Source organism: Dermochelys coriacea, chromosome 1 (genome assembly GCF_009764565.3).
Source record: "Dermochelys coriacea isolate rDerCor1 chromosome 1, rDerCor1.pri.v4, whole genome shotgun sequence".
In the NCBI taxonomy this organism is placed as follows: domain Eukaryota; kingdom Metazoa; phylum Chordata; order Testudines; family Dermochelyidae; genus Dermochelys; species Dermochelys coriacea.
In genome coordinates this window covers 218021159-218046170 of record NC_050068.2, presented here as the reverse complement: position 1 = coordinate 218046170, position 25012 = coordinate 218021159, and the positions used below count along the sequence as shown (strand labels likewise).

General features: G+C 47.1%; 2 protein-coding genes across 4 annotated transcripts; one reads left to right on the top strand and one right to left on the bottom strand.

Annotated features, from left to right (window-relative positions):
* Window positions 1-8399: 8399 nt before the first annotated feature.
* NECAP1 (NECAP endocytosis associated 1) lies at window positions 8400-16451 on the bottom strand. 3 transcript variants are annotated; one of them, XM_043514361.1, is made up of 9 exons: window positions 16104-16229; window positions 15144-15256; window positions 13515-13615; window positions 13271-13375; window positions 12857-12938; window positions 12299-12407; window positions 12008-12194; window positions 11289-11394; window positions 8400-10946 (listed from the first exon to the last, which is right to left on the bottom strand). In XM_043514361.1, exons 2-9 carry the CDS (start codon window positions 15164-15166, stop codon window positions 10898-10900), a joined length of 762 nt encoding a protein of 253 aa, XP_043370296.1. In that variant the 5' UTR covers window positions 15167-15256; window positions 16104-16229; the 3' UTR covers window positions 8400-10897. The 3 variants fall into 3 exon arrangements, with proteins under 3 accessions (XP_043370296.1, XP_038268583.1, XP_038268575.1); XM_038412655.1 differs by lacking the exon at window positions 15144-15256 and having other exon boundaries at window positions 16104-16451; XM_038412647.2 differs by lacking the exon at window positions 16104-16229 and having other exon boundaries at window positions 15144-15566.
* Window positions 16452-18734: 2283 nt separating this feature from the next.
* On the top strand, window positions 18735-24440 carry LOC119859851 (C3a anaphylatoxin chemotactic receptor-like). Its single transcript, XM_043514346.1, is given in 3 exon segments — window positions 18735-18884; window positions 21997-22585; window positions 22588-24440. Coding segments are annotated over 2 exon segments (1185 nt in total). The 5' UTR covers window positions 18735-18884; window positions 21997-22008; the 3' UTR covers window positions 23196-24440.
* Window positions 24441-25012: the final 572 nt, after the last annotated feature.

The window sequence follows — 25012 nt, the reverse complement described above, 5'->3', positions numbered from 1 at the left end:
CCTTATCCCCAGCCCCACCTGAATCTGCACCCCCAGCTGTAGCCCTCAGCCCCTCTCACAGCCCAGAGACCCCTCTGGCATCCTGAACCCCTCATTTCTGGCCCCACCCCAGAATCTGCACCTCCAGCCCAGAGCCTGTACCCCCTCTCACACCCCAACCCCCTGCCTCAGCCCAGAGCCCCCTCCCATACTCTGAACCCGTCAGCTCCACCCCCCAGCCCAGAGCACCATCCTCTACCCCAAATCCCTCATCCCCAGCCCCACCCCAGAGCCTGCACTGCCAGCCAGAGCCCTCATCACCTCCCACACTCCAACCCAGTGGGAGGGAGAGGAAAGGCCTTTTATTCTAGGCTGCTTTCAGTGAGTCATGACCCAGACTCCTCAGGGGCAGATGTCTCACTGCAGCCAGCTTGGAATTAGACCCAGTGCTCACTGTTCTTACCACAGCCACCCAGAACTATATTCTTGATCCTCTGCCCTGATCTACAACATCCATGGTGCACTCCTGGGTGTTATGTTCTGGGCATTCACAGAGAAGTTTGATTAAAACACACCCTTGTCAGAAGGTTTCAAAGTAACTGTTAGTCTATAAGCCTGTTTGTTGGCCTGAGACAGAATTTTGGGTTTGATTTTTGATACTTTTATATCCTTACTAATATGTGTGAACAAAGAAGAAAGACACTGGGTGTTACATGTGCCCACAAGCAGAGCAAGTGAAAAGAGATAAGAGATAGAGCTAAACTGTTGCTGGGTAGAGTGGGACTTTAATATACGAGTGAACACTTGAAGGATAGTCCTGCCTAAGCTCCTCTCCAGAGATAAGGTCAAGCAACAAGTCAAGAGGGTCAAGGCAGATGGGGGGAAGGTATAAGAAACACTAAGGCAAAAGAAATGCCTGTCCCTGACCGACGCACAATCTTACTCCTTACCCCTTCAATGGGATACAGAAGCCCCCAGATTCACGATCCTCCAAAACAGAAGATGGCCATAAATTGTAAGGGGTGGGATCAAGGGCATTCAAAGCTAATTATGCCTGCTAAGGAAGGGAAAGAGGAACCCTGCTATGGATATGCTTACTTGATTAACCCCAATAAACATTGCATTATCTGCACTTTGGACTTCTGCTTTTCTATCTGAGTGACAAGAACCAGGGGAGGGTGAAGGGAAAGCCCTTAACAGTAACACTACTTCATTTTTTAGGATTCAGAACGATAACACACAAGAACCCAAACCAGAAAGAGACAAAGCAGGCTGCTCCCTAAAACAGCTAGCCAAAACTCAATCCACCTTACTCTAGGTTGACTGGCTGCAGTTTGACTCCAATGATCACTTGTTTCCCTGCAGAGTCCCCTAGCTTGGAAGCCGGACCAGGAAAACCCCAGTGAATTTAAAGTGATAAATCACAATTTTCAATACACCACACCAGAAGGGCTGCTCCTCAGTAAGTTTTGCATCCACCAATAACAGCGAAAGCTGGGAGACTCTAACATAATTGACAAACACTGGAAACTACAGTGAGGTTTGAGAAGGAGCTTGAATTCACACCTAGGCACTCTGAGTCCAGGTATACACTACAAAGTTTTGTCAGCATAGCTATGTCAGTCAAGGTTGTGATAAAGCCACACACCCCTCCAACCCACATAGCTACACCAGCAACTCCCCCACCCGCATGTAGACACAACTTATACCTGCAGAGGAGTCCATTTGCCAGTACAGCTTATGTTGTTTGGAGAGGTGGTTTAACTCTATTGGCAAAATGATACCATCATCCTTTTGTTGATATACACTACATTACTGCTAGGGGCTCTGCCAGTACAACTATACCAATATAGCAGTATCTGTAAAGCCTTTGTAGTGTAGACTAGCCTTGTAGCCCACTAGGCTTTGTGACATAAGTTGCACAGAAACCAACCTGCCAGGTGTACAAGGTGGAGCTAAGAGTGCGGGGGGTTCAAACTTGTTCTTTGCATGGTGGAGCTCAAATACCGTGATCATCCGTGGGGTCAGGGTCCTTAAAATCCACAAGCTAGACAAAGGACAAAGAACTGCAGAAAGGCAGCTGGGCTTGAGGAAAGGAGGGGAGGGGAGGAAAGAGAAGAGGTCCAAATAGTTCAAGGAAAACTTCAAACTAGTAGGGGAAGGGAGGTTGTAAACCACAGCCCTGTCCATTTATCTTGTCTGTTTATTAACTATTTTCCACAGAAGCAGGCTACATTTCGCTAACCTTCCCAATCATAATTAAGTTATATCTCAAAGTCAATTGTCTGCACTATGGGTGAATTAGTCAGCCATTGTTTGCCTTCGGTCCAAACATCACAGCTCACTCCTCTGTCTAATGGCCGAGCCAAAATGTGCCAGAAACTCTCAAACCTTGCCAAAGGTCCGTTCCAACCATCATGGTTGCCCACCCCACCACCCCTTCTTCCTTGGGCAAAATACCCTGGCTCAGAGCTTTCAGTCAGTTATAGTGACAGGGACAGATGTGAAGTTTGGATCCGTAGAGGAAAAATGTCACATTTGTGGAAGTGAGTTGGGGGGGTGCAGTTCAGGGAAGCCCAAATTAAACAATGTCCTGCTATCGCAATAATCCCTGGCATCTCATCAGCACTTCCCATCCAAGGATTTTACAATGCTTTACAAATGTTAATTCCTTTAGACTCAATCTCCCCCCTGTGAGGGAAATAAGTATCATTATCCCATTTTATAGGTTGGAAAAGGGAGAGAGGCGAAGTGACTAAACCAAGCAAGTTAATGGTAGAATAAAGGCCAGATCTCTGGATTCCCAATCCTGTGCTCTGACCACACAGCCATTCCTCCTCTTTATGGGCTTATAGGAGTTCAAGCTGCACTAGTAAGTATTCCAGTGTCTTCAGGGCATTCTCTGTTGCTACCAGGCTGAATACAGGCACAGTGGCCCAGATCCTCAAAGGTAATTAAGCACCTAACTCCCATTGCTTTTTAGGCACCTTAAATACCTTTGCGGATCTGGGCCAGCAATATCAAGGGATACATATTTGTAGGAAAACTGCACCTGTTATATTTACCCACCAGATGGCACTGCAAGAACTTTAAAATCTCAGAGGCTTTATGTGCGTTTACTTGGCACTGGTATTAAATGGTTCACTGTTGACAAGATTAATCACAAGAATTATAAATGGTTTGCACTGACCCTTATCTTCTGCCCCAGCTGTATAGCTGAAAAGGCTGTATGCACAGTCACTCTTTCCTTTCTGAAGCCTCCTGTATTTTTCCCCTATACTCTGGACAGAGCATGTGCCACGATCCCCAGTTGCTGATTTTCTTAGACAAATGTAGCTGCCTCCATGTGCTCCAGCTCACGGTGGTGCTACACAACAGTTTGGGAGAGGAAGTGAAGAAGAAAGCCACCTCCAGTTAAAACTGAAAGGGGGGACTGAGGTAAACTAAATGCAGTTACCTTAGCTGGAATTTCCCATGCAGCCAAGGTTAACACCCCACCTTTTGTTAAACATGCTGTGGGACTTTTCATAACAAGTGGTCAGCTCCCCAGTTTTAGATTTCATTCAGAATATGTCACCTCCAAACCACAGAGCCCCCCCCCACAACACACTGGGGCCCTGAGGTTAGTATTGACCCAAAGGGAAACGCACACCCCCACTACATCCCAGCCCCCCTCCTGCCATGCTTGAATGTTGGGCTCAGTACTGGTACAGAGAGCAGAACAGTGTTCCCTAGTATCAACACTAGGCGTTGGGGGTCAGTGCTGACACAGCCAGAAGAGCACCTTCTCCTGAGTCATCCCCACCACACCCTGCAGCCCAGCCCTTGCTGACATTGATCTTGGGTATCTGGGGCAGTGCTGACTCGGAGGGTAAAGTGCCCCCTTGTGAGTCACTCACACCATTCCCTGCAGCATGTAGGCTTATTTGTATTAGACTAGGCCTCCAATTGACGCACTAATTTTTTTTTTTTAAGTAACAGCAGGTTGTCCCCTTCCACTCCACTGGTTAGTTCCTAGCAGAAAGGTACAATCAGCAGAGACACTGGTAGAAACTGTTTCTCTGTAGAATATATTGCTTGTTAAATTTCTCTAGCTGGCTTTATTTCCCCTTTTGCCTATAGAATGTCTCTCATGGGCGGGTGCCTGTCATTCTCTACCCTCTTGGCAAGGGGTTAGACTAGGTGACCCTTGCGGCCCCTTCTAACCCTATGGTTTGGTGATTCTACGGTTTTCAGAAACACCCAAGTTCCATTTCCAGACATGACTGAGGCCTGGTAAGCACCCACATTTTACACCAGTATAACTATTTCAGTTCAGGGTGCAATTTTGTAACCTCAATAGTTTAGTTTAGCCTTAACTGCATCAGCTTTCAAGGATACTTAAAAAGAAAAGGAGTACTTGTGGCACCTTAGAGACTAACAAATTTATTTGAGCATAAGCTTTCGTGAGCTACTTAAGTACCTAAGGGCTTGTCTGCAGCCAAGAGTTATACTGCATTAACTATTCCAATCTGAAGTGAGCTGTAGCTCACGAAAGCTTATGCTCAAATAAATTTGTTAGTCTCTAAGGTGCCACAAGTCCTCCTTTTCTTTATACCAATCTAGTTAAAGTGATGCAACCCCCCCTAGTGGTAGCACAGTAGTATCATTTATGCCCTTTCCAACATGGGAATTAGCCCCATGGATATAAACATCTTTCTATTGCTCCAACTGGGGGTGTTTGTAGCTCTTTAACTACACCACTATAGCTAAAGCAGTGCAACTTGAGTATAAACAGGTACTAAGGAGCCCAAGTATCACTGACAAATCAGTGGGAATTACACAGGTTAGGTGCCTAGGCACCTTTTTTTGTATCTGCTAAGTACCGTGACAGGGTCAGGCCAGATGGCTACAGGAGAGCAATAGGAGGCATCTATATTAGCCCCAGATTAAGTAGGTCCCTTTTCCCTGGGTAAGGTAACAGGGAAGGTTCCAGAACAATCAGGAACTTTCTGGAAACAATTAAGGCAGACAGGCTGATTAGAACACCTGCAGCCATTCAAGAAGCTGCCAGAATCAATTAAGGCAGATTAATCAGGGCACCTGGGTTTTAAAAAGGAGCTCACTTCAGTTTGTGGTGTGTGTGCGAGAAGCTGAGAGCGAGAAGGTGGAGGACTGAGAAACACAAGCATTATCAGACATCAGGAGGAAGGTCCTGTGGTGAGAATAAAGAAGGTGTTGGGAGGAGGCCATGGGGAAGTAGCCCATGGAGTTGTAGCTGTCACGCAGCTGTTACAGAAGCTACTGTAGAAAGCTGCAATCCACATGGCCCTGGGCTGGAACCCAGAGTAGAGGGCGAGCCCGGGTTCCCCCCCATCCCTCCATTCCCCCAACTCCCTACTTGATACTGGAGGAGTTGAACTGGACTGTGGGTTCCACCAGAGGGGAAGGTCTCTGGCCTGTTCCCTGATCCACTAGGTGGATCAGCAGAGACTGCGGGGATTGTTGTTCTTCCTTTTCCCCATGCTGGCCAGTGATGAGGCTAACTGAGCGAACAGCAGATTTGACCCACGAAAGTGGCCAAACTGAGGGCTGCCGTGGACCTCTGAGGCGAGCAAATCTGCCAATAAACGCAGGACCCACCAAGGCAGAGGAGGAACTTTGTCACAATAGCTATTTGCACCTTTAGGCACCTAAATACCTTTGAAAAACTGGCCCTAAATCACTTCTATCATTTAGGCTCCTGGTCAGTTGAGCATTCTGGCAATTACCCTTATTGGAGTCATCAGCTTCTTGGGAGATAGTGGGGAGGTGTGGTACCTCTATAGTCACCACTGTGATATCATATGTTTTGAACAAAGTATGCCTTGTGAGGTATCATTTTAAAAGTCTTGATCTGTTGAACATTAATATTCTCTTGGATTGGATGTGCTATCATTGTATGGGAAGTGATGACATATTGTTATGTGTGTTACTGAAATATGTTGTGAGGTTGGGAAATGCCCCCAGCTGGCCTTTCTGTAGAGACAAAAGAGCAGCTATCACTGGCCAGAAAGGCATTGATGGCCCATCAAGAAGAATCCCCTCTCCTTACAGAGGGCATGTATGCAATGGGGACTGGCTGACACCCCCCCACCCCGTCAGGGTAAGGATCTTTCTAGTCGCTGGAAGAAAATATAAAAGAGGAACTATAACATCATCACTTGGCCTCTTTCTCCTCCCCCCGCCATCCCATCTCAACACCTGGAAAATCCTCTGGAAGACAAAAACTTTGAACTGGGGAGATTGGCTCCAGGCTGGGATGGAGCTCAGTCTGAATACTGAGAACTATAAACTGCCTTCCTTTTTGTGTCCTTCAGAAATTCTCTTCAGTGCAGGCCCAAGACCTTGTCCTGTACTAAAAAATTCACAGCTGATGCCGCACTATTGATGGCATCAACCACGGAAGCTGTGGTGGAACCCGGGCTTGGGTGTTTTTGCCCAGCCTACCCAAAGCAGGGTTAGTTGACATAATGGGAAAAATGCCCAGTTATACTACAGTTACCACCAGTGGAGTTGAACAGCTTACAAATTATAGGTCCTAGTTTTGCCCAGGTGTCTCAAATTCTCACCCTCCATCTTTCAGACCCCATGCTCATGTTGGTAGCATTCCCTTTTCACTCAGCCTACGCAACGGCTCACCTCCCACCCAACTTCTCACTGCTGTGGACCCAGAAGCAGCTATTTCCAGCAGACCAAGTAAGCCTGCTGGTTCATTCTGCAGTACCAAAAAAATATTACTTGGGAGATGATCAGGAGATCAAATCACAGACTCGTACTCAAAGGCCTAGCCTTAATCCTTCATCTAGAGAGAGCTGTTGTGTAGAACATCATGGGTAGGAGGTGGTCTTAACAGCCAGCCCCTTGCTTAGGCTGTGTTAGAAGAGAGCATTTGCAATGCAAGGTGTGGGAGACGGGGAATGGGAGGTGCTGGTCACAGACAGTAGACATAGGGTCACTACACCAATAACCTAATGCCAGAACGAAACTCTCTTCACTGCAAACTGAGAAGAGGAGCTGTCCCCCTGTCCTGCTCATAGTGTGTGTGTGTGGGGGGGGCAGATTTATGGGTTGTTATCAAGACGATGCAATTCAAACTGGTTCCCTTACAAGTTCCTACTAGACATATCCATGCTGCCGTACCTGCAAAACCAAGATCAAAGCTACCAAAGCAGTAAGATCTCCCTTCCCTCCTCCTTACACATTCCCATACTGCTCTGTCCAACCCTTTTCTTTCTCCCCATTTCTAGTACCTCCCTGAATTACTTCCATGCAAATTTGACTCTGGTGAAAGGAGCTGCTGTACATAATCCTCAATTTACTCACATCCACAGAACAGGTATGACAACATTACCAACCACTTCTGATACCATGCTTCACACTAAGAGAAAGTCACTCCCCCACATCTGTGGGGGTGATTAGCCTCCAGGGCCAATACTTTGCCTCTCTGCCATGACTAACACTGGGAAAACGAGCATCAGGAATGATGATTGCTGTTGTGGTATGGGACACGTCTCCCCCTGGTAACTGAAAGCTATCAAATTCCATTCACATCAGCCATCACAGAAAACTGTTCCCAGCTGCTCCTATCTACACTAATCTGGGTTGAAGTTACTGGTGTACTAGAAGGCAAAATTTCTAGCTCCCTCTAACCGTTACCCGAGCATTAACAAAGCTGTTCATTTTCATTTGTACGTCAAGATTTTTGACATGTTACTAGCCTTGCCAGCCCATTACCCTGAATATATTCTAGGAGTGCAGAAGAACTCTTGCATCTACCAAGGCTGCTGTCCTTTTGTGCTTCTCTCAGGGAGCACCATGAAGTTTGGCTGCTCCGTGCTGGGGTTTATCGCTTCACGTTGTGGTATTGCTGCAGGAGCACAATGGTAGTGAGTTTCAGCGAGAAATATTCCCCATAGTATCCTTCATTCCAAAGCACTTCAACTACTATATACTTCTGCCACTGGTTTAATACAAACAAGAACAAATACTCTTACACACAATGCACAATTAACCTGTGAAACTCATAGCCAGGGGACACTGTGATGACCAAGGTATAACCAGATTCAAAAAAGTTTGAGTTCATGGAAAATAGGTCCGTCAATGGTTATTAGCCAAAATGGTGAGACACACAACCCCATGCTTCGATGACCCCAAACTTCTGACAGCCCTGTATGTGTGGAAGTGGGGGGGGTGCAGGGGCAGGGTATGAGGTGGATCACCCAACTGCCCTGTTCTACACACTCCCCATAAAGTCCTGATGCTGGCCATTGTCAGAGACAGGATGCTGGACTTGATGAACCGTTAGTGTGACCCAGTATGGCAGTTCTTAGGTACAAACTGAGGCCTTCAGTCAACAAGGCTGCTGCCCCAGCACAAAATTCACTTCATTTAAGACAGAATTCATTTTCCCAATTTTTTCTTATTTTTAATTATTGCACCAGTACATTTTATGCTTTATATACATATTTCTTTAATTTTTGCTTCTTCAGCTTTGCAAATACATAATATATTATCTCCAGAATACTAGCTAAGAGACATTACACCGAGGGAGAGGCTCATGGTTAGTTGCTAATTGATGCTGTGAACTTCCTTAGTTTTGGAAACTGATATATAATTGAAATGATTGGACCTGTCACTGATATGGAAGATTTGAGCCAACCACTAGGGCACATGGCCTGGTGTAGAGGACACCAGGAGAGGAAGGGGTTGATGGTTTACACCCATCCATGTAACAAATTCATAGGAGAAAGGGAAGCCTGGGAGACAGGGAGCTAAACCAACAGTGAGATTCAGGAGCAAGTATCAAGAGGGGAAAATACAGCTGGGGGTCAGGAATAGGTGGCTATTTAAAATACATCCATCCATCCAAGCCAGCAGTCTGGTCCCCACTTCCACAAGTGGAACTGCAGCAGCTTTACAGAGACATGGCACTCCCACAAATCTCTTCAAAATAGTTTTTGTTTCCTAGAGAGATGCTCCAAGTGCAAACTGGCCTCTCAATGCCCTCAGTACTAGCGAGGGGTAGCAGAGTGGTAGCAACGCCCTCAGTACTAGCAGAGAGGTAGTCTACAAATACAACAGCAGAGAAGAGAGAAAAAGGGTTGGAGACTAATTGGAAATACAAAAGTGTCCAATTAGTTGCTCCCCTTTTAGAATTCTAGCCCTGCGATTTTAGGGTTGGAGGGCAGAAACTAAGTGAGCAAAGTTTTAATGCTTCCTTTATCCTTTTAATGGATAGACGTGTTGCCCCTAGTTGAGTGTCAAACAAGAAGACACCTGCCTGCAAAGCCCACACCTAGTGGGCTAGAAAGCAGATCCCAGCTACAGGAGGGTTGGGGAGACTGGCTGCTCTGCTAGGGACTCCACTGAAGCCCATATGGTGGAAGTGGGTAGGAGGCCAGGCTTCCCTGTAAAATCACCCAGATTAGCAAGCAGACTTGCATGGCTACTTGGGAGCAGGGTGGGGGAGAATGAAAAGCAAGGGGCTTTAAGAGCTTCCCCAACAGAACAAGGGATGAGGTACAAGACCCCCTCTGCCTCAGAGACTTTGTATGCCCTTAAGAAGGGCTTGAGGGACAGGGGGGTTCAGAGCACATTAAATCATCATGGCAAATAAATCCCACAAGTGGAAAGTTACCGTGGGGGTCAGGGTCCAGCCAGCTTCCCACCTGCAATCAATCCCTCCCCAAACAGACTGGGTGTGTGGGGGGGTGCCCTTTGGGATCTGTCCCTTCCCCACCCTCCCTCAGTTCAGTTTGAGCTATCTATGGGCACAGGGAAACTGTTGTAATGCAAATGATTTCGGCACAGCATTGCCAGATGCAAGTGTCTCACCAGGACATATGCCAGCTGAGGCTAGGGAGATGGCAGGAAGATGAAGTGCTGATGGAGGTGGGATAATCCAGTTGCTAACCAGCCACACTACTAGCATGGCTGTTCAATTATAAAAACAGGCATTTTTACACACTTCCAGTTAAAACAGCTCAATGGTATATTGAGATCTCAGCAGGGGAGGAGGGAGACAGCAGAGTGCTTTGGGAAGGCAGGGAGGGAAGCAGCACCAAGATCAGCTTCTAAAAGAACAAACCAAGTAAGGGAACGTCATGATCATGAAGTGCCAGGTCTGTGGCTCGGAGGCAGGTTGGTCTATACATGGACCTGTGTCTCCTCCCCCAAAGCCACAGGGAACACCCATCACAGGGAAGATCTGCATATCAGACTAAGGAGAGAACACAAGAGGATGGTTATGGCTCAGCCTGGACAGACATGCCATGATTAATCCTTAATGCACAACATCCTGTTCCATAGGAGAGAGAAGGCAGACTGCTCCAATCTCCTACCTGTTCCTATGTTAGGGCCGTAGCTAACCCATCAATACAAACTAGTGCCCCAAACATGGCTGCATGAAACCCTAACAGCCCTCAGCCCTGCAAGCCAAGCTGTAGTGATTTGGGTCTTTACTGTAGAATACCTGTGAAAGGTTTTTAACAGTGGGAGGGAGCTGGCCCTCACCAGAGGGAGAGGTTAAGAACATAAAAGCATCAGACAACTTCAGACCCTCCTCATGGGCCGCACATTACGGATTCTTGATTTCCCTATATGGACAGCTCAGAAACAAGAAACAGGATGCACCTCTCAATAGCCAGGTGGATAGAGGAAATACAACTCCCTTTCTCTCCCTGACTATCACATGGTAGAATTTTGAGATGTTCCCTCAGCTCTTGGCAGTTTCACTGTGAGATCAAAAATCAGTCTCAATTGAAGTGGAAACTTTAGAAGGAAAGATTGTCCAGGATTTTTGATTGAAGTCTTGAGAGGTTTGGATCCCTCCCATCCCATTTGATGCCCCTAGAGCCTCTTGGTCATCCCTCTGTTCCCACTCCACTGCCTTTGCCATTCAGAACTGGACCCAGTTGGACTGCTGAGGAGCCTGATTGGGAACAGCGCTGAAAGGACAAAAAAAACAAAAAACTGTCAGAGGGGACAGTTCCAGTCTTGGGATTGCTGCCCCACCTATACAGCTGCCAATGCCCCTCAGTCCTGCCCTGCAGCCCCCCTGCTATTCCAGTCCTGGGCTCCCTAAAGAGTCCAGCCAATGCCCCTCAGACCTGCCCTGCAGCCCGCATCCCCTCATAGCCCTGCCAATGCCCTATAGACCTGCCCTGAAACCCCCCTGCTGTTACAGTCTGGGCTCCCCACACAGCTCTGCCAATGTCCCTCAGTCCTGCCCTGCAGTGCTCCCTTCCTTCTCACATACTCTGTCTTCTGTCCCCTAACCTGCTAGTTACCTGGATGCAGTGCTGAAGTCTCCCCAGAGATCTGTGGTGGCTGGAACAGCAACAAGTGCTGGTGCCTGAGGGATGGATGCAGGAGAGTCCAAATCTAACAGAATATCTGAGGGCAGGAAGAAATACATACACACACAAAGTTGTCGAAAGAACGGACTCACAGCCCTGGAGTGTTTAAAAATATTATCATCCTACAGGATATTTCCTCCCTGCAAGGTCATTGCTATTGAAATACATTGATCACCTGTAGAGAGAACCCTGCCTTCAGAAGTGATGTGAAGGTTCTAGGACTATATTATTAGCTCTTCTTGGCTATTTTTGCTGGGTCTGCATCATGTTTCCAGCTGTGTTTTGCTGCAACCACCTCAGCGATGCGCCACCCTCATGACCCATTTCCACCATTACAACTAGCAGCCTCATCATTTGTGCCATGAACACTAGCTCCAAAAAGACAGAGGACTAAGACCCACCAATTCATGTCACACAAGCCATTTAACAGATGGGAACTAATTTAGATTAGTACTGATCAGGGCTGAACTCAAATGAATGACAAACGGGCAACTGACAGGGCTTGAGAGATTCACAGATTTCAAACACAGATCATCTAGCCCGCCCTCCTATCTAACACAGGCCATAGAACTTCCCCAAATAATTCCTGTTTTAACTAGAATAAATTGCCATATACTGGTGACCCCACCCCATCCATGCTCAGCACTTACCTGCATTGCCCATGTTACTGGATTTCAGCACTGGTGGTGGCGTTACATGGTTGGAAATGGCTGTTGAAGACGGGGGAGGGATTGGAGGGGCAGTGATTTTGCCACCTGGAGGGGGTGGGAGCAGGTTCAGCCCCCCCAGTCCAGCTGCACGGGCTTTGGATCCCCCTCCTTTCTTTGTTGGCATGTTCTGTAAGAGACAAATGGATTTGAAGAGGATTCTCTATTGGAATACAGCTGTGAGCCTGGAGATGGCACCTGGCTCAGAGTTGGCTAGGCTGGGGAGATCCTTACCCCAATGTTTAGTTTGATGGTCTGTCCTTCCTTGAACCCTAGGTCCAGCTTGGGGCGTGTGTCAGTTTCCTGGGACTCCTTGGAGATTTCAGTCTCCTGCTTCACCCACCTGGATTCAAGGAAGGAAGAAAGGGAGAAGCAGTTGAGAGTCCTTGACAAATTAGGCCCTCAAAAGGGACCATGGGAAGTTTTCCCCTGGGAAGCACATTGTCTGGATTTATCCCTAATACTGCCTTGCAGTGTCAGCACTAGAGACGGGCAGCAGAGAGTTCAAGCTTCCATGTCCCCAGAAGGACAGTACATCCCAACCACCCCATCCTGCCCTACAGTGGCACCAATTGGGAGACTGCCACGTCAGAGACAACAGCAACTCTGTGACCCAGGTTAACTTTTAGACCATACCTTGGGTGAGAGTGTCCTCAAGTGCCACTGCTGAAACTGCACAGCTGGGCTGCACCAGGGCCCAAAGGAATCCTGCCCCCATGGTGCCATGGGTGAGCACCCACCACATGCTGCATACCGGCAGAGGAACAATGCCCTAGGGGAGATGGGACTCACTTGAAGTGATCCTGCAGGGAGACATTGAAGTCAAAGGCGTCACCCCGATCTGAGAAGCCGATGCCAATGAAAGCGCTTCGCCCTGGTTGGAAACAGGTGTCAGCCGGGAAGGGGAAGCCATGCAGATTCCTTATCAGCCCAATGTATCAACCCTCTCCTCGCCCAGATGTCACCTATCCTCACTCGCCAATCCACCAGCCCTGCTCAGCCTACTGCAATCCCCCCCCAGCAGTCCCATCCATGGACATACTGCCCAGCCACCTCACCATTCCAAACACACACCAGCACTCAAGTGAGCAGCTAGCATCTGTGTAAATCAGTCAACAAGCTATGGCCAGAACCCACCTCATTTGTATTCGCCTTTCCATGGCACACTCCCTGTTGCACTACATAGCATCTTCCCTTTCTACTCACCATTCCCATCCTGAATTCGGAGGACAAAATACCGGCTGGAATCTGTCACAGTCTCCACTGCAAGGCCAGGGAACTGGTCTATGGGAGCCTGAGCAAAGAGCTCCCCTGGGGGATAAAGGGCAGGGAGTTAAGGAAAGGAACCCGAAAGGAAACTGCTATGCTGAGCTATTAACTAGGGTGTCTCCCCTAGGGTGAGTCAGAGGTGGCAGCCATAAAGCAACCTCACACCTTCACCCTGCCTTACCTGAAACTTTATCCTCCAGCTTTATGTATGCAATTTTGCCTTTTGACGTGACACGGAGACGCCCTGTCCAGTCCGGCTGGTCCAGTTTCCAATCAGATGCCCTAGGAGGGGAAATGAACAGCAAGGTATGTTCTCTGACAGTATCTCAGGCCTGCCCTGCAGCCTCTTCCTGTCCTCCACTTCCCACACAGCTTAGCTGATGCATCTCAGTTCTGACTTGTAGCACTCACTGCTCCCTTATTTCACATCTCGTCTGAAATTAAGTACAAGTCTCAGACTCTCAAACTTCTCTCAGCTGTTACTATCTCCACACAGGAGACTATGATGGCCCATCTTATTTACTTCCCTGTGCAGGCAGAAGTAGAAATAACCCAGAGAAAGGCATCCAAAGTTATCAGAGGTACAGACAGGGGGAAAGGGAAAGGGTTCAGTCCAAGGAGGTGTTCAGAGTACAAGGCTGCTGAGTTGAAACAGGGAAGGCCTGTAAAAATGATTAATGGCCTAGAGAAGGAAACCACATTATTATTGCTATTTACCCCATTCTGGAAAACAATGAGATGCTCTGAAATTAAACAGTGTGTGTTTAAAATGGATTAAAAAGGAAGTCACACTTTCACATACCATATCATTAACCATGGAACTCTCTGTTGCAGGATGTTACTTAAGCAACCCAATTAAGGGATTTCAGAGATCAGATTATATATTTATATGACCAGGAATAGTATCTGCAGTGACACTTAAGATTAAAATTACTAAGGCTATCGACACTTGCACTTCAAGATGTAAGGCAGTCACACCAGTGACTTTGTAAGGATGGCATTGTGGAGTTTGATAATCATGTCCTGCAATTCCAGATGACATATGGTTCATCTATAGGCAAAGAGAAAGATTTGCTAACTGTGGGCCCTGTAAACTCATCCCAGGATTTGAGGGTCAAGATGAATTCCTTCTGGCTCACAGATCACTATGAAAAGATTTTGTGTAGGCTAAGCTCAACTTTTAGTTAAGCCCATTCACTCTTGGAGTCTGAGAGGTGTAAGCACAGGTGTAACTGAGGACAGAAGTTAGCCCTGGAATTGGAATAAATTTTATTTTTATAATCAAAACAATCTGTATAAGATCAACTAGTTAATCCCCAAACCTCTGCAAAGGGAAAGGATGTTCTTCCACCCATAAAATGAAGAGCATGAGACAGATTTTGGTTCTGATTTTCAAAAGAGCTGAGCAACCACTACTTCAGCTAAAAGAAAAGGAGGACTTGTGGCACCTTAGAGACTAACAAATTTATTAGAGCATAAGCTTTCGTGAGCTACAGCTCACTTCATCGGATGCATTTGGTGGAAAAAACAGAGGAGATGCATTTTTTTCCCAAATGCATCCGATGAAGTGAGCTGTAGCTCACGAAAGCTTATGCTCTAATAAATTTGTTAGTCTCTAAGGTGCCACAAGTACTCCTTTTCTTTTTGTGAATACAGAGTAACAGGGCTGTTACTCTGAAACCTGTCACTACTTCAGCTGAAGCCAATGAACTTGCAGATGCTCAACACCTCAAAGTCAGACCTCAGTTGACTTGCTCAAGGCCAGAGAGGGTCAGTGGTAGGGCAGGTATTAGCACATAGAAGCATCTACCCTCCAACCCTTTGCTTATTCATGCAGAACAAGTCATGCTGACTCCAGTCAAATAGGTGACTGTTCAAGGACCAGAAGAGAATCCAGCTCACTCCTCCATAGCTGTCCTGGATCTGCAGGGATAATGGGAGGTAAAACATGTTTGACACTGAAGAGAGCAGGCATAGTATGACTCAGAGCACAGACAGGGAGCAGAACTGTTGAGTAAGGTGCCATTTTTATAGTCATTTTTTCCTTCCCTTGCTGTGTCAGAAAATCGAACACAAGGCCGCCTATGACACAAGCATTAGGACAGTGAAACTAACCAGTCAGATGGGGGAAAATAAGCATCTACAAACGGCAAAGAGGTAGTTGGCTTTGTTTGTATTCCCCATTTGAACAGTCTGAGGGAAGGGGAGAAATAGCTTGGCGAATTCCCCCTCCCTACTAGTTTGCCCGTGAATTTTAGCACTGCTGGAGACTGCCAGCCGCTGGGGACAAGGAGGCTCCCTCTATCCGGAGAACAAGCGCAGCAAACACAGGGGCAGCACAAGCGCCTCTCAAAGGCGACCCTCCTCCCTGTGCGCCCCAGCCCTGCCCCGGGGAGAGCCCGCTGGGGGGGGGGAGCTCAATTGCCCCGGCGCTGCGAGCAGAGGGGCCTGAGCAGCCCAGGTGTGGGGGGCTGAGCGACCCCAGACCGAGTGCCCCCCTCCGACCCTGCGGGGACCCCCGGCTTTCGGAGAGCGGAGCCCCCCGGACGCCACCACCGCGTGACAGTCCCGCTGGGCGCCGGCGGGCGGAGCGGGGGCTGCCGAGCGGGGGCCGCGGCCGGGGTCCCGGCAGCGCCACGCCAGGGCCCGGGGGCAGCCGGCTGGGGGGCAGCCAGCGGGGCCAGGGCAGGCGGGTGAAGCTGCCCGCGGGGGCAGGACGGGACACGCCGGCCCCGCTCACCCGGGGCAGGGCAGGACGCGGCCCCGCTACCTGTATCCCCGGTTGGAGGCCCGCGGCGGGATGCGGTAGACGCTGACATCGGGCTTCACACACAGGATGGACTCGTACTCCGCCTCGGCCGCCGCCATCTCGGATCTGAGACCCCGGCGGGGGGAGCGAAGGGGCGGGGGGGGGGGTCTAGTAACCGCGGGCGCTTCCGACCGCCATTTTTGTTAAGGGCAAAGGCTTGCTCCGTGGAATCAGGGCCGTTGAAGTTGTGGCGAGAGCCATTTTGGATCCTGGCAGCTGGACACTGGCGGAGGGCAGCCATATTGGAAGTCTGTCTGGTCAAGCGGTGGCCGACGCCATTTTGGATCCGGGCAGCTTTGTCGCTGCCCCGGGAGGCCATGGTGGAAGCGAGCTGATGAAGCTATGGCGGTCGCCATCCTTAATCCTGGCACCTTCTTGGTCTTTCGTCTTCCGCCTGCATGTTGGAAGCGGGCCGCGTGAAGCAACCACAGAAGGCCATCTTGGTTCCTGGCAGAACAGGCCCTGGCCCTCTGGTTCCGCCGAGGGGCATCCTCGGGGTGATGGCGCTGGCTTGCGCTGGTCCCGGGGCTAAAGAGCCCTGGGAGATTTTGAGGGGGCAGATGTTGAGGTGGGGTGTGTTGATAGAGATTAGGGGTGCAGGGCAGCCTGGGGGCATGTTTCAGGGCTGCGGTGGTTGAGGCGGGAAGCTGAGCTGCCCGTGCCCTAACGTGGCACGGGCTACGGGCTCCCATAGGGCATCAGCCGCTCCTTGCCCCAGTGCCCAGGTAGGGCTCAAATGAGCGCCGCTAAACCACGGCGATACCGACAGGACGAGCGCAGCACCGCCACTGCTGACCCCAGCCTTCCAAAATCGAGTCAGGCCCCAGAAATCGGGAGACTTTCTTTTTAAAAATGATCCGTTAGTGATTCTTTGTCTGCTGGGGTCTGCGCTCTTAGCGTGCGCTGGCTTCGTGTTTCCAAGCGTCTCTCTGTAACCGCAAGGGCTAGAAACGGTTGTTTTAAATTAAAGCTGGAATTCTACTGTAATCACATTAATCTAGGAGCTGAGTCTTTAAAAAAAACACCCAGTACCACAAGACTCATGATAAAAATTGCAAGGTTTGGCAACACTGACCAATCATAAAGTACTTGAGAGGAAATGGCCGACTTCCCCTCCTTGCCTATGATGAAGATGATGCACCCCAAAATGAACAACAAAACCAAACCATTCCTGCCCCACAAATCTCTGCTACAAAAAACACTCCAACACTTCCCTACAATGTGAGTAACAGCTGCATCTCATACTACAATCCTGCTCTTCCTCACCTCTGCCCTCAGTCAGGGCTATGCCAGTGCCCCTCAATTCTGCTCTGCAGCTCCCCTGCTATTCCAGTCTTGAGCTCTCCATAAAGCTCTGCCAATGCCCCACAATCATGCCCTGCAGACCTTCTGCTTCTTCACGACTGGCCCCTCATATAAAAGGAAATAAAATGTTCATATCCATTTCTACTGCTTGTTTCAGAACAGAAAATAACATCACTAAAAAGAGATGCAAATTCATTTCCTTCCACTTCTGCCTGGGAAAGGGTACAGAGCTTTGTAAAGCTCATTATATTTTTCTTTCCTCTTATATGTAATTTATATATGGTGATGTGGAGGGAGCTGTTAGGAAACAACATGTTTATATCCACAAAGGGGAAAATGAGGGTGCAGTGCAGTGTGGTGATGTGGGGAGACCTCCCAAGGTATGCACTAAGACATGCACTTCACTTCCCCTTGGCTGAAAATCAAGGATGTGGTCTGGCTTGAGTAAAAGTCAGTGGAAGGTAGTAAAGGTATTTTTCATGTGCTGGCCATTCTCATTAGAACCTCATATGCCATCAAGTTACAGACAGACAGACAAACAGAAATGGCACTGAAGTGAGTGTAAGGTTTTGCACAGACAAACAGAAATACTGTTGAGTTGAATGTAAGGTCCCACTGTGCTTGGCTGAGTAGTCTGTAACTTCTCACTGCATGATTTTATTGAGGTAAAAAGCAGATTAATAGTAACAAGATTTGACACCTACATGAATCAGAAAGCTGTACTATCTTCAGTGATGCTACTTACAGTAAAAATGGCTAAGGCTATCACTCCTCATGCTTCAGAGTGAAATCTTATCATCAGCTGGTGGTTGGGAAGAAATTTCCTTGCAGTGAGGTGCATTATAGGGTTTTGTGTCTTCTTTTTGAGGCACTGGCTTCTGTGACACATGGTATTCCAAATTAGATGGTCCAGGTTAATGGAAGTTGGGATATAAGATTAGATGGATCCAATATGCAGGAGACACTATACACAGCCAGATGGATCAATGTTCTGATCTGCTTCACCAGACAAAATAGACCAATAATGTGATGTGGTCAAGCAGGCTATGGGATACTGAACTAGATGGAGCAATGATCTGTGTTATCATGGCAAGAGGCAAGAGACAAAATCTACTGCTTTGATCTCATGCAGTGAGTCCAATTTCCTTATGAAAACTTGTTGTAAGCACCATATTTGTCCACGTGCCACTATTGCTTTATCTCAGCAGCATTAGGCCAGATGTTTTGAAGCTCATGTTATCTGATTACAGAAGTGACTCATTCTTGTCCTTCTGCTTGGGTGCAAAAAATCTTAAAATAAAGGTCTTAAAAAAAAGTCAGTTCCTAAACTGACTATATAAGTTTTTTTCTGATGATTCCAGAGCCAGTGCTTAAGACAAGACCTATGATCAGGGTGGTTCTTGCTCCCCAGTCCATTGAGGAATCTGCTGTACTGGGGTATGTACAGAAGACAGATAGCATTCTGTCTTTCTGTTCTGCAATTTCTCTGTGTTACTCTTTCCCTCCATCTGTCGCTCTTAAAGTGTCTCTCTTTCTCCCTATCTTTGTAGTCATTTGTTACTTCCTCCATGCCTTCTTAAAGCATCTCTCTCTCCCTGTGTCTCTCTCTTTTAGGGATGAATGAGCCTCTGATAGCCTATGATAGGGCCTAATCACATCAGACACGCTATCAGAGGCTCGTTCACCTGCACATCTATCAATGTGATATATGCCATCATTTGCCAGCAATGCCCCTCTGCCATGTACATTGGTCAAACTGGACAGTGTCTACGTAAAAGAATAAATGGACACAAATCAGACATCAAGAATTATAACATTCAAAAACCAGTTGGAGAACACTTCAATCTCTTTGGTCACTCAATTACAGACCTAAAAGTTTCAGAGTAGCAGCCGTGTTAGTCTGTATTCGCAAAAAGAAAAGGAGTACTTGTGGCACCTTAGAAACTAACAAATTTATTAGAGCATAAGCTTTCGTGAGCTACAGCTCACTTCATCGGATGCATTTGGTGGAAAAAACAGAGGAGAGATTTATATACACACACACAGAGAACATGAAACAATGAAACCAGAGAGATTGAAGTGTTCTCCAACTGGTTTTTGAATGTTATAATTCTTGACGTCTGATTTGTGTCCATTCATTCTTTTACGTAGAGACTGTCCAGTTTGGCCAATGTACATGGCAGAGGGGCATTGCTGGCACATGATGGCATATATCACATTGGTAGATGCGCAGGTGAACGAGCCTCTGATAGTGTGGCTGATGTGATTAGGCCCTATGATGGTATCCCCTGAATAGATATGTGGACAGAGTTGGCAACGGGCTTTGTTGCAAGGATAGGTTCCTGGGTTAGTGGTTCTGTTGTGTGGTGTGTGGTTGCTGGTGAGTATTTGCTTCAGATTGGGGGGCTGTCTGTAAGCAAGGACTGGTCTATCTCCCAAGATCTGAGAGAGCGATGGCTCGTCCTTCAGGATAGGTTGTAGATCCTTGAAGAATGAATGGACACAAATCAGACGTCAAGAATTATAACATTCAAAAACCAGTTGGAGAACACTTCAATCTCTCTGGTCACTCGATCACAGACCTAAGAGTGGCTATACTTCAACAAAAAAGCTTCAAAAACAGACTCCAACGAGAGACTGCTGAATTGGAATTAATTTGCAAACTGGATACAATTAACTTAGGCTTGAATAGAGACTGGGAATGGATGAGTCATTACACAAAGTAAAACTATTTCCCCATGGTATTTCTCCCCCCCACCCCACCCCCCACTGTTCCTCTGATATTCTTGTTAACTGCTAGAATTAGCCTACCTGCTTGTCACCATGGAAGGTTTTCCTCCTTTCCCCCCCCTGCTGTGGGTGATGGCTTATCTTAAGTGATCACTCTCCTTACAGTGTGTATGATAAACCCATTGTTTCATGTTCTCTGTGTGTGTGTATATAAATCTCTCCTCTGTTTTTTCCACCAAATGCATCCGATGAAGTGAGCTGTAGCTCACGAAAGCTTATGCTCTAATAAATTTGTTAGTCTCTAAGGTGCCACAAGTAGACCTAAAAGTTGCAATTCTTCAACAACAACAAAAAAATAGACTCCAACGAAAGACTGCTGAATTGGAATTAATTTGCAAACTGGATACAATTAACTTAGGTTTGAATAAAGACTGGAAGTGGATGGGACATTACACAAAGTAAAACTATTTCCCCTTGTTTATTCCCCACCCCACCCCCCACTGTTCCTCAGACATTCTTGTCAACTGCTGGAAATGGCCCACCTTGATTATCACTACAAAAGATTTTCCCCCACCCCCGCTCTCCTGATGGTAATAGCGCACCTTAAGTGATCGCTCTCATTACAGTGTGTATGGTAACACCCATTGTTTCATGTTCTCTGTGTATATAAATCTCCCCACTGTATTTTCCCTGAATGCATCCGATGAAGTGAGCTGTAGCTCACGAAAGCTTATGCTCAAATAAATTTGTTAATCTCTAAGGTGCCACAAGTACTCCTTTTCTTTTTGTATTTACATTGTGCTTTGCAGAGTAAAACTGTACTTTAATCTCTCTGTGCCTCTTTCTTCATCTAGAGAGAATCATAGAATCACAGGACTGGAAGGGACCTCGAGAGGTCATCTAGTCCAGTCCCCTGCACTCATGGCAGGACTAAGTACTATCTAATGACACTTTTTGACTTATGTAGAAGTCTTTGAGATCTATAGACAGGAAGTACTAAGTACTGTTATTACTCCATATTCCAATTTCTCTCCTTCTCTCAATATCCCTCTTTATTTACCTCTCTTTTTCTATCCATCCTTTTCTTACTCTTCATCCTGTCTCTCTCCTTCCTTGGAATAGTGGGGGTTGGGGGATGCTCAGGATTAAGCTGCATTGGCTAGGAAAGCAGGGGAGAAGGAAGGTTTACACAAGACTTTTGCTTCAAATGTACCCTTCTGTATGGAATCGCTGACTCCACTGTTCTAGTTGTAACATCATGGAAACAGTTGCAAATCAGAGTCTCATGGGAATACAAAAATTGCTTCCAAGGCATAAACCTCACCACCCAAGAGAGAGGGAACCACTTCTATTTTAAAGGAAAGAGGAACTAAGACTGAGTTTTTGCAGTAAAGGAGAGAATTGTTTATATTTTATAGAGAGTTAAAAGGAGATGAGGAGGGACAGCTGGAATTAGGGTGACTGGGAGTGTAAATAAAGGATAATCTCTACTAAGGATAGTGCTGGCATTAAAGGCTATTTTGGACATAGGAGAATCTGAGTACACCAACATTTACACTGTGGCACTATGACCACTTCTCATGGCTAGACCACATAGAGATGTATGATTTTGCTACATCCTTGGCACTAGTACAGCCAGGTCTTCCTGCTCAGGTAGTAGGGGGGACTTGTGCTGTCATATTTATGGCCCTACTCCTGACAACCTACACAAGGATGTTTTGATACGTACAGAAAGCATAATTTTGGGTTTGGGCACATACAGCTGGCAATGGGGTGTGTTAATGGTATAACAAATGATCTTCTCTTTTTTTGCCGCCAGTATCTAAAGACTATGTCTCTGCTCCTGAGGAGTAACAGCACATACAAGCCAGATGATGGTGCCACACTACAGTACGCACCAGAAATCATTGGTTCCTTAATTATCTTCATTGTCACCTTTATCCTGGGTCTCCTGGGCAATGGCTTGGTGATCTGGGTGGCTGGCCTGAAAATGAAGCGGACCGTGAACACTGTGTGGTTCCTGCACCTTGCCATGGCTGACTTCCTCTGCTGCATGTCTCTGCCATTCTCCATCATTCACCTGATCCTCCATGAGTACTGGCCATATGGCCACTTCCTCTGCAAGGTTATCCCATCAGCCATCATCCTCAACATGTTTGCCAGTGTCTTTCTCCTCACTGCCATCAGCATTGACCGGTGCTTGATGGTAATGAAGCCAGTTTGGTGTCAGAACCACCGTACTGTGAGACTTGCATCAGTGATGTGCGGTTGTATCTGGCTCCTGGCCTTTGTTATGTGCTGTCCTGCCTTCCTCTACCGTGAGACCTTCTCAGATGAATTCGGCAAAACTCTGTGTCATTATCAATTTGGAAATGATAGGGATTATGGAGATTATATGGATTACAGGAATATTCAGGGTTGAGCTCTGGCATATCCCTAGATGACTATCCTGTTGGTTTCTCCAGTGCTGATATTCCTGGCAGCCTTTACAATGATACTAACTTACTTTGGAACTTGAATGATTACTTCTCCAACAGCAGTCGGCCAACCGCCCTACTGACGATCAGTATTACCAGGATGGTTTTTGGCTTCCTCCTTCCCTTTAGCATAATTGCAGCTTGCTACATCCTTATTGCTGTCAAGATGCATGGAGCCCGATTTACCAAACCCCGTGGTAAGACCCTGCGAGTGATCCTGGTTGTGGTAGTTGCATTCTTTGTCTGTTGGGCTCCATTTCATGCAGTTGAGGCACTGTCTCTCCTAGCTATGCCAGGCACCAGATTTAGGGAGACAGTGGCACTGTGGGACCACCTCTCTACAGCACTAGCCTATGCCAACAGCTGCATCAACCCTTTGCTCTACGTATTTGTGGGGCGGGACTTCAGGCGGAAGGCACGCCAATCAGTGCAGGGCATCTTGGAGGTCGCGTTCAGTGAGGAAGTTACATGTTCCACTTCCTACTCACGGGACAGGAAAAAGGCTTCAGCAGACAGGGATATCAGCAGCAACACCCTCTAAAATGGGGATTCCAGACAGCACTGCCAGGGCAGGAGGAAGACATTTGCACCTTCCATGGCTGTGACTTTTTGCTTGAGGACAGCAGAGCCAGAACAATGATTTAGACAATAATCTGTACGGGATGCCCATGGGGACTGGGGCAGTTCAGAACAGGCCAACCTCCCCTTTAATAGCCTCCTAAAGAGAGGGGAGATTGGCCTATTCTGAACTGAATCTTCCGATGGGACACACAAGGAAGGCAGAGCGCCCCCTATCTGAGAGAGAGAAGTGCACTTGTGAGAAGATGTATGGTGGAATTATGTAGTTACTCCTTGACATTACTAAATAAGAATGTGGTTGCAGAATATCTATGTATCACATTTATTAAGCATGTATCACATCATCTGTGCCTAGTAAATTACAGGGAGAAGATACTTTGACATTTCCCCTTGGAATTTGTCATCATACCTTTCCCCACCCTTAACTCTTCTTCAGCTGGGACCCTGAACTTTTTCACAGCAGTGCGCAGCAGGAGTGCACTCTGGGAATGCTAGTTTTCCTCACAACAGTGCATTGTAGCAGACATCCCCTACCTGCTCATCAGCAATGGAAACTGCCTTTCATGCCAATATTCTTAGGGTCTTTCAGTTAGTCATGGCTTTCCTCCTGTCCTCCTACTATTCTTCTTACCATTCCTGTCTCCAAAGGGCCACTTCTCTTATTTTCCATGCCAGCTCAAGGAGAGTTTCTACATCTCAGCTAATACATCACTGCACAAAATCAGTAACTGGGGCATAAGGGGCAATTTTCAGAAAAGCAAACCTCATGCTGGTGACATGGGTTCATTAGTAATAGGACCCTCCTTTATGGCTTTAGAAGGTCCCCATGATATTACAGCCTGAGATACAGTGATGAGGCAATTAAGGTAGGTCCCACTAATCATGGAGATGTCCCTACTGCATCTAAAGCTGCTGGATACCTAAGCAATCAGAGCAGAGGTTGCCTTCTAGTAGGTAACCCTGAGCAGGCTGGAGCTGAGTCACCCCTTCTGTAAAATTTCAGAAGGGAGATGGCTGTGAAAGTGGTGTGCCTGACTTTCAACTGTATGCTTCTATTAGACACGAGAAAGGACTGAGAGATATGGAAGGAAGTGGCCATACAAATACACACAGTGCTAGAAATAGTCATGCACATAAAGAGCCTGTTGTTTCCTTCAGTGCAAAATCTTAGAGATAGACCAAAGTCACAGTTCTGATCAGATATAAACTTCTCCAATGCTCAGATGTGCAAAGTAAAAGATGCATATGGAAAAGTTTTAAAGCAAGGGAGCACTGTCTATACACAGGGACACTACCTGACTCCCAAGTCTTTGAGTGAAGATAAATGCTGCACCAAACAGTGGTGACATCATGGTAGGGGTCTACTATACACCACAAAGCAGGAAGTGTGATGGATGAGGCATTTTTAGAACCACTAACAGAAATATCCAAAACATGAGACTTGGTAGCAATGGGGGATTTTAACTATCCAGATATTTGTTGGGAAAGTGACCCAGCAAACCACAAAATTCCCGTAAGTCTTGGAATGTACTGGGACATATTTTTTCTTTCCGAAGGCGGAACAAGTAACAAATGGGGCAGCTATTTTAGCCTTCATTCTGACGAACAGGGAGGAAATTATTGCAGTCTGAAGGTAGAAGGCAACTGGGTGAAAGTGATCATGATATTCGAGATTTCCTGATTCGAAGGAAAGGAAGGAGTGAAGCAATGGACTTCCAAAAAGCAGCCTTTAACTAACTCAGAGAACTGGTAGGTAGGGTCCTCTGGGAAGAAAATCTA

Bases quoted from the DNA above. Each gene is read 5' to 3' on its own strand.
- NECAP1 (XM_038412647.2), bottom strand. From the start codon at position 15,283: ATGTTTTACCTCCCATTATCCCTGCAGATCCAGGACAGCTATGGAGGA. The intron at 13,376-13,514 runs GTAAGGCAGGGT...TTTATCCCCCAG, and splicing joins GCTGGAGGATAAAGTTTCAG to GGGAGCTCTTTGCTCAGGCT. The intron at 10,947-11,288 runs GTAACTAGCAGG...TTGTCCTTTCAG, and splicing joins GACTTCAGCACTGCATCCAG to CGCTGTTCCCAATCAGGCTC.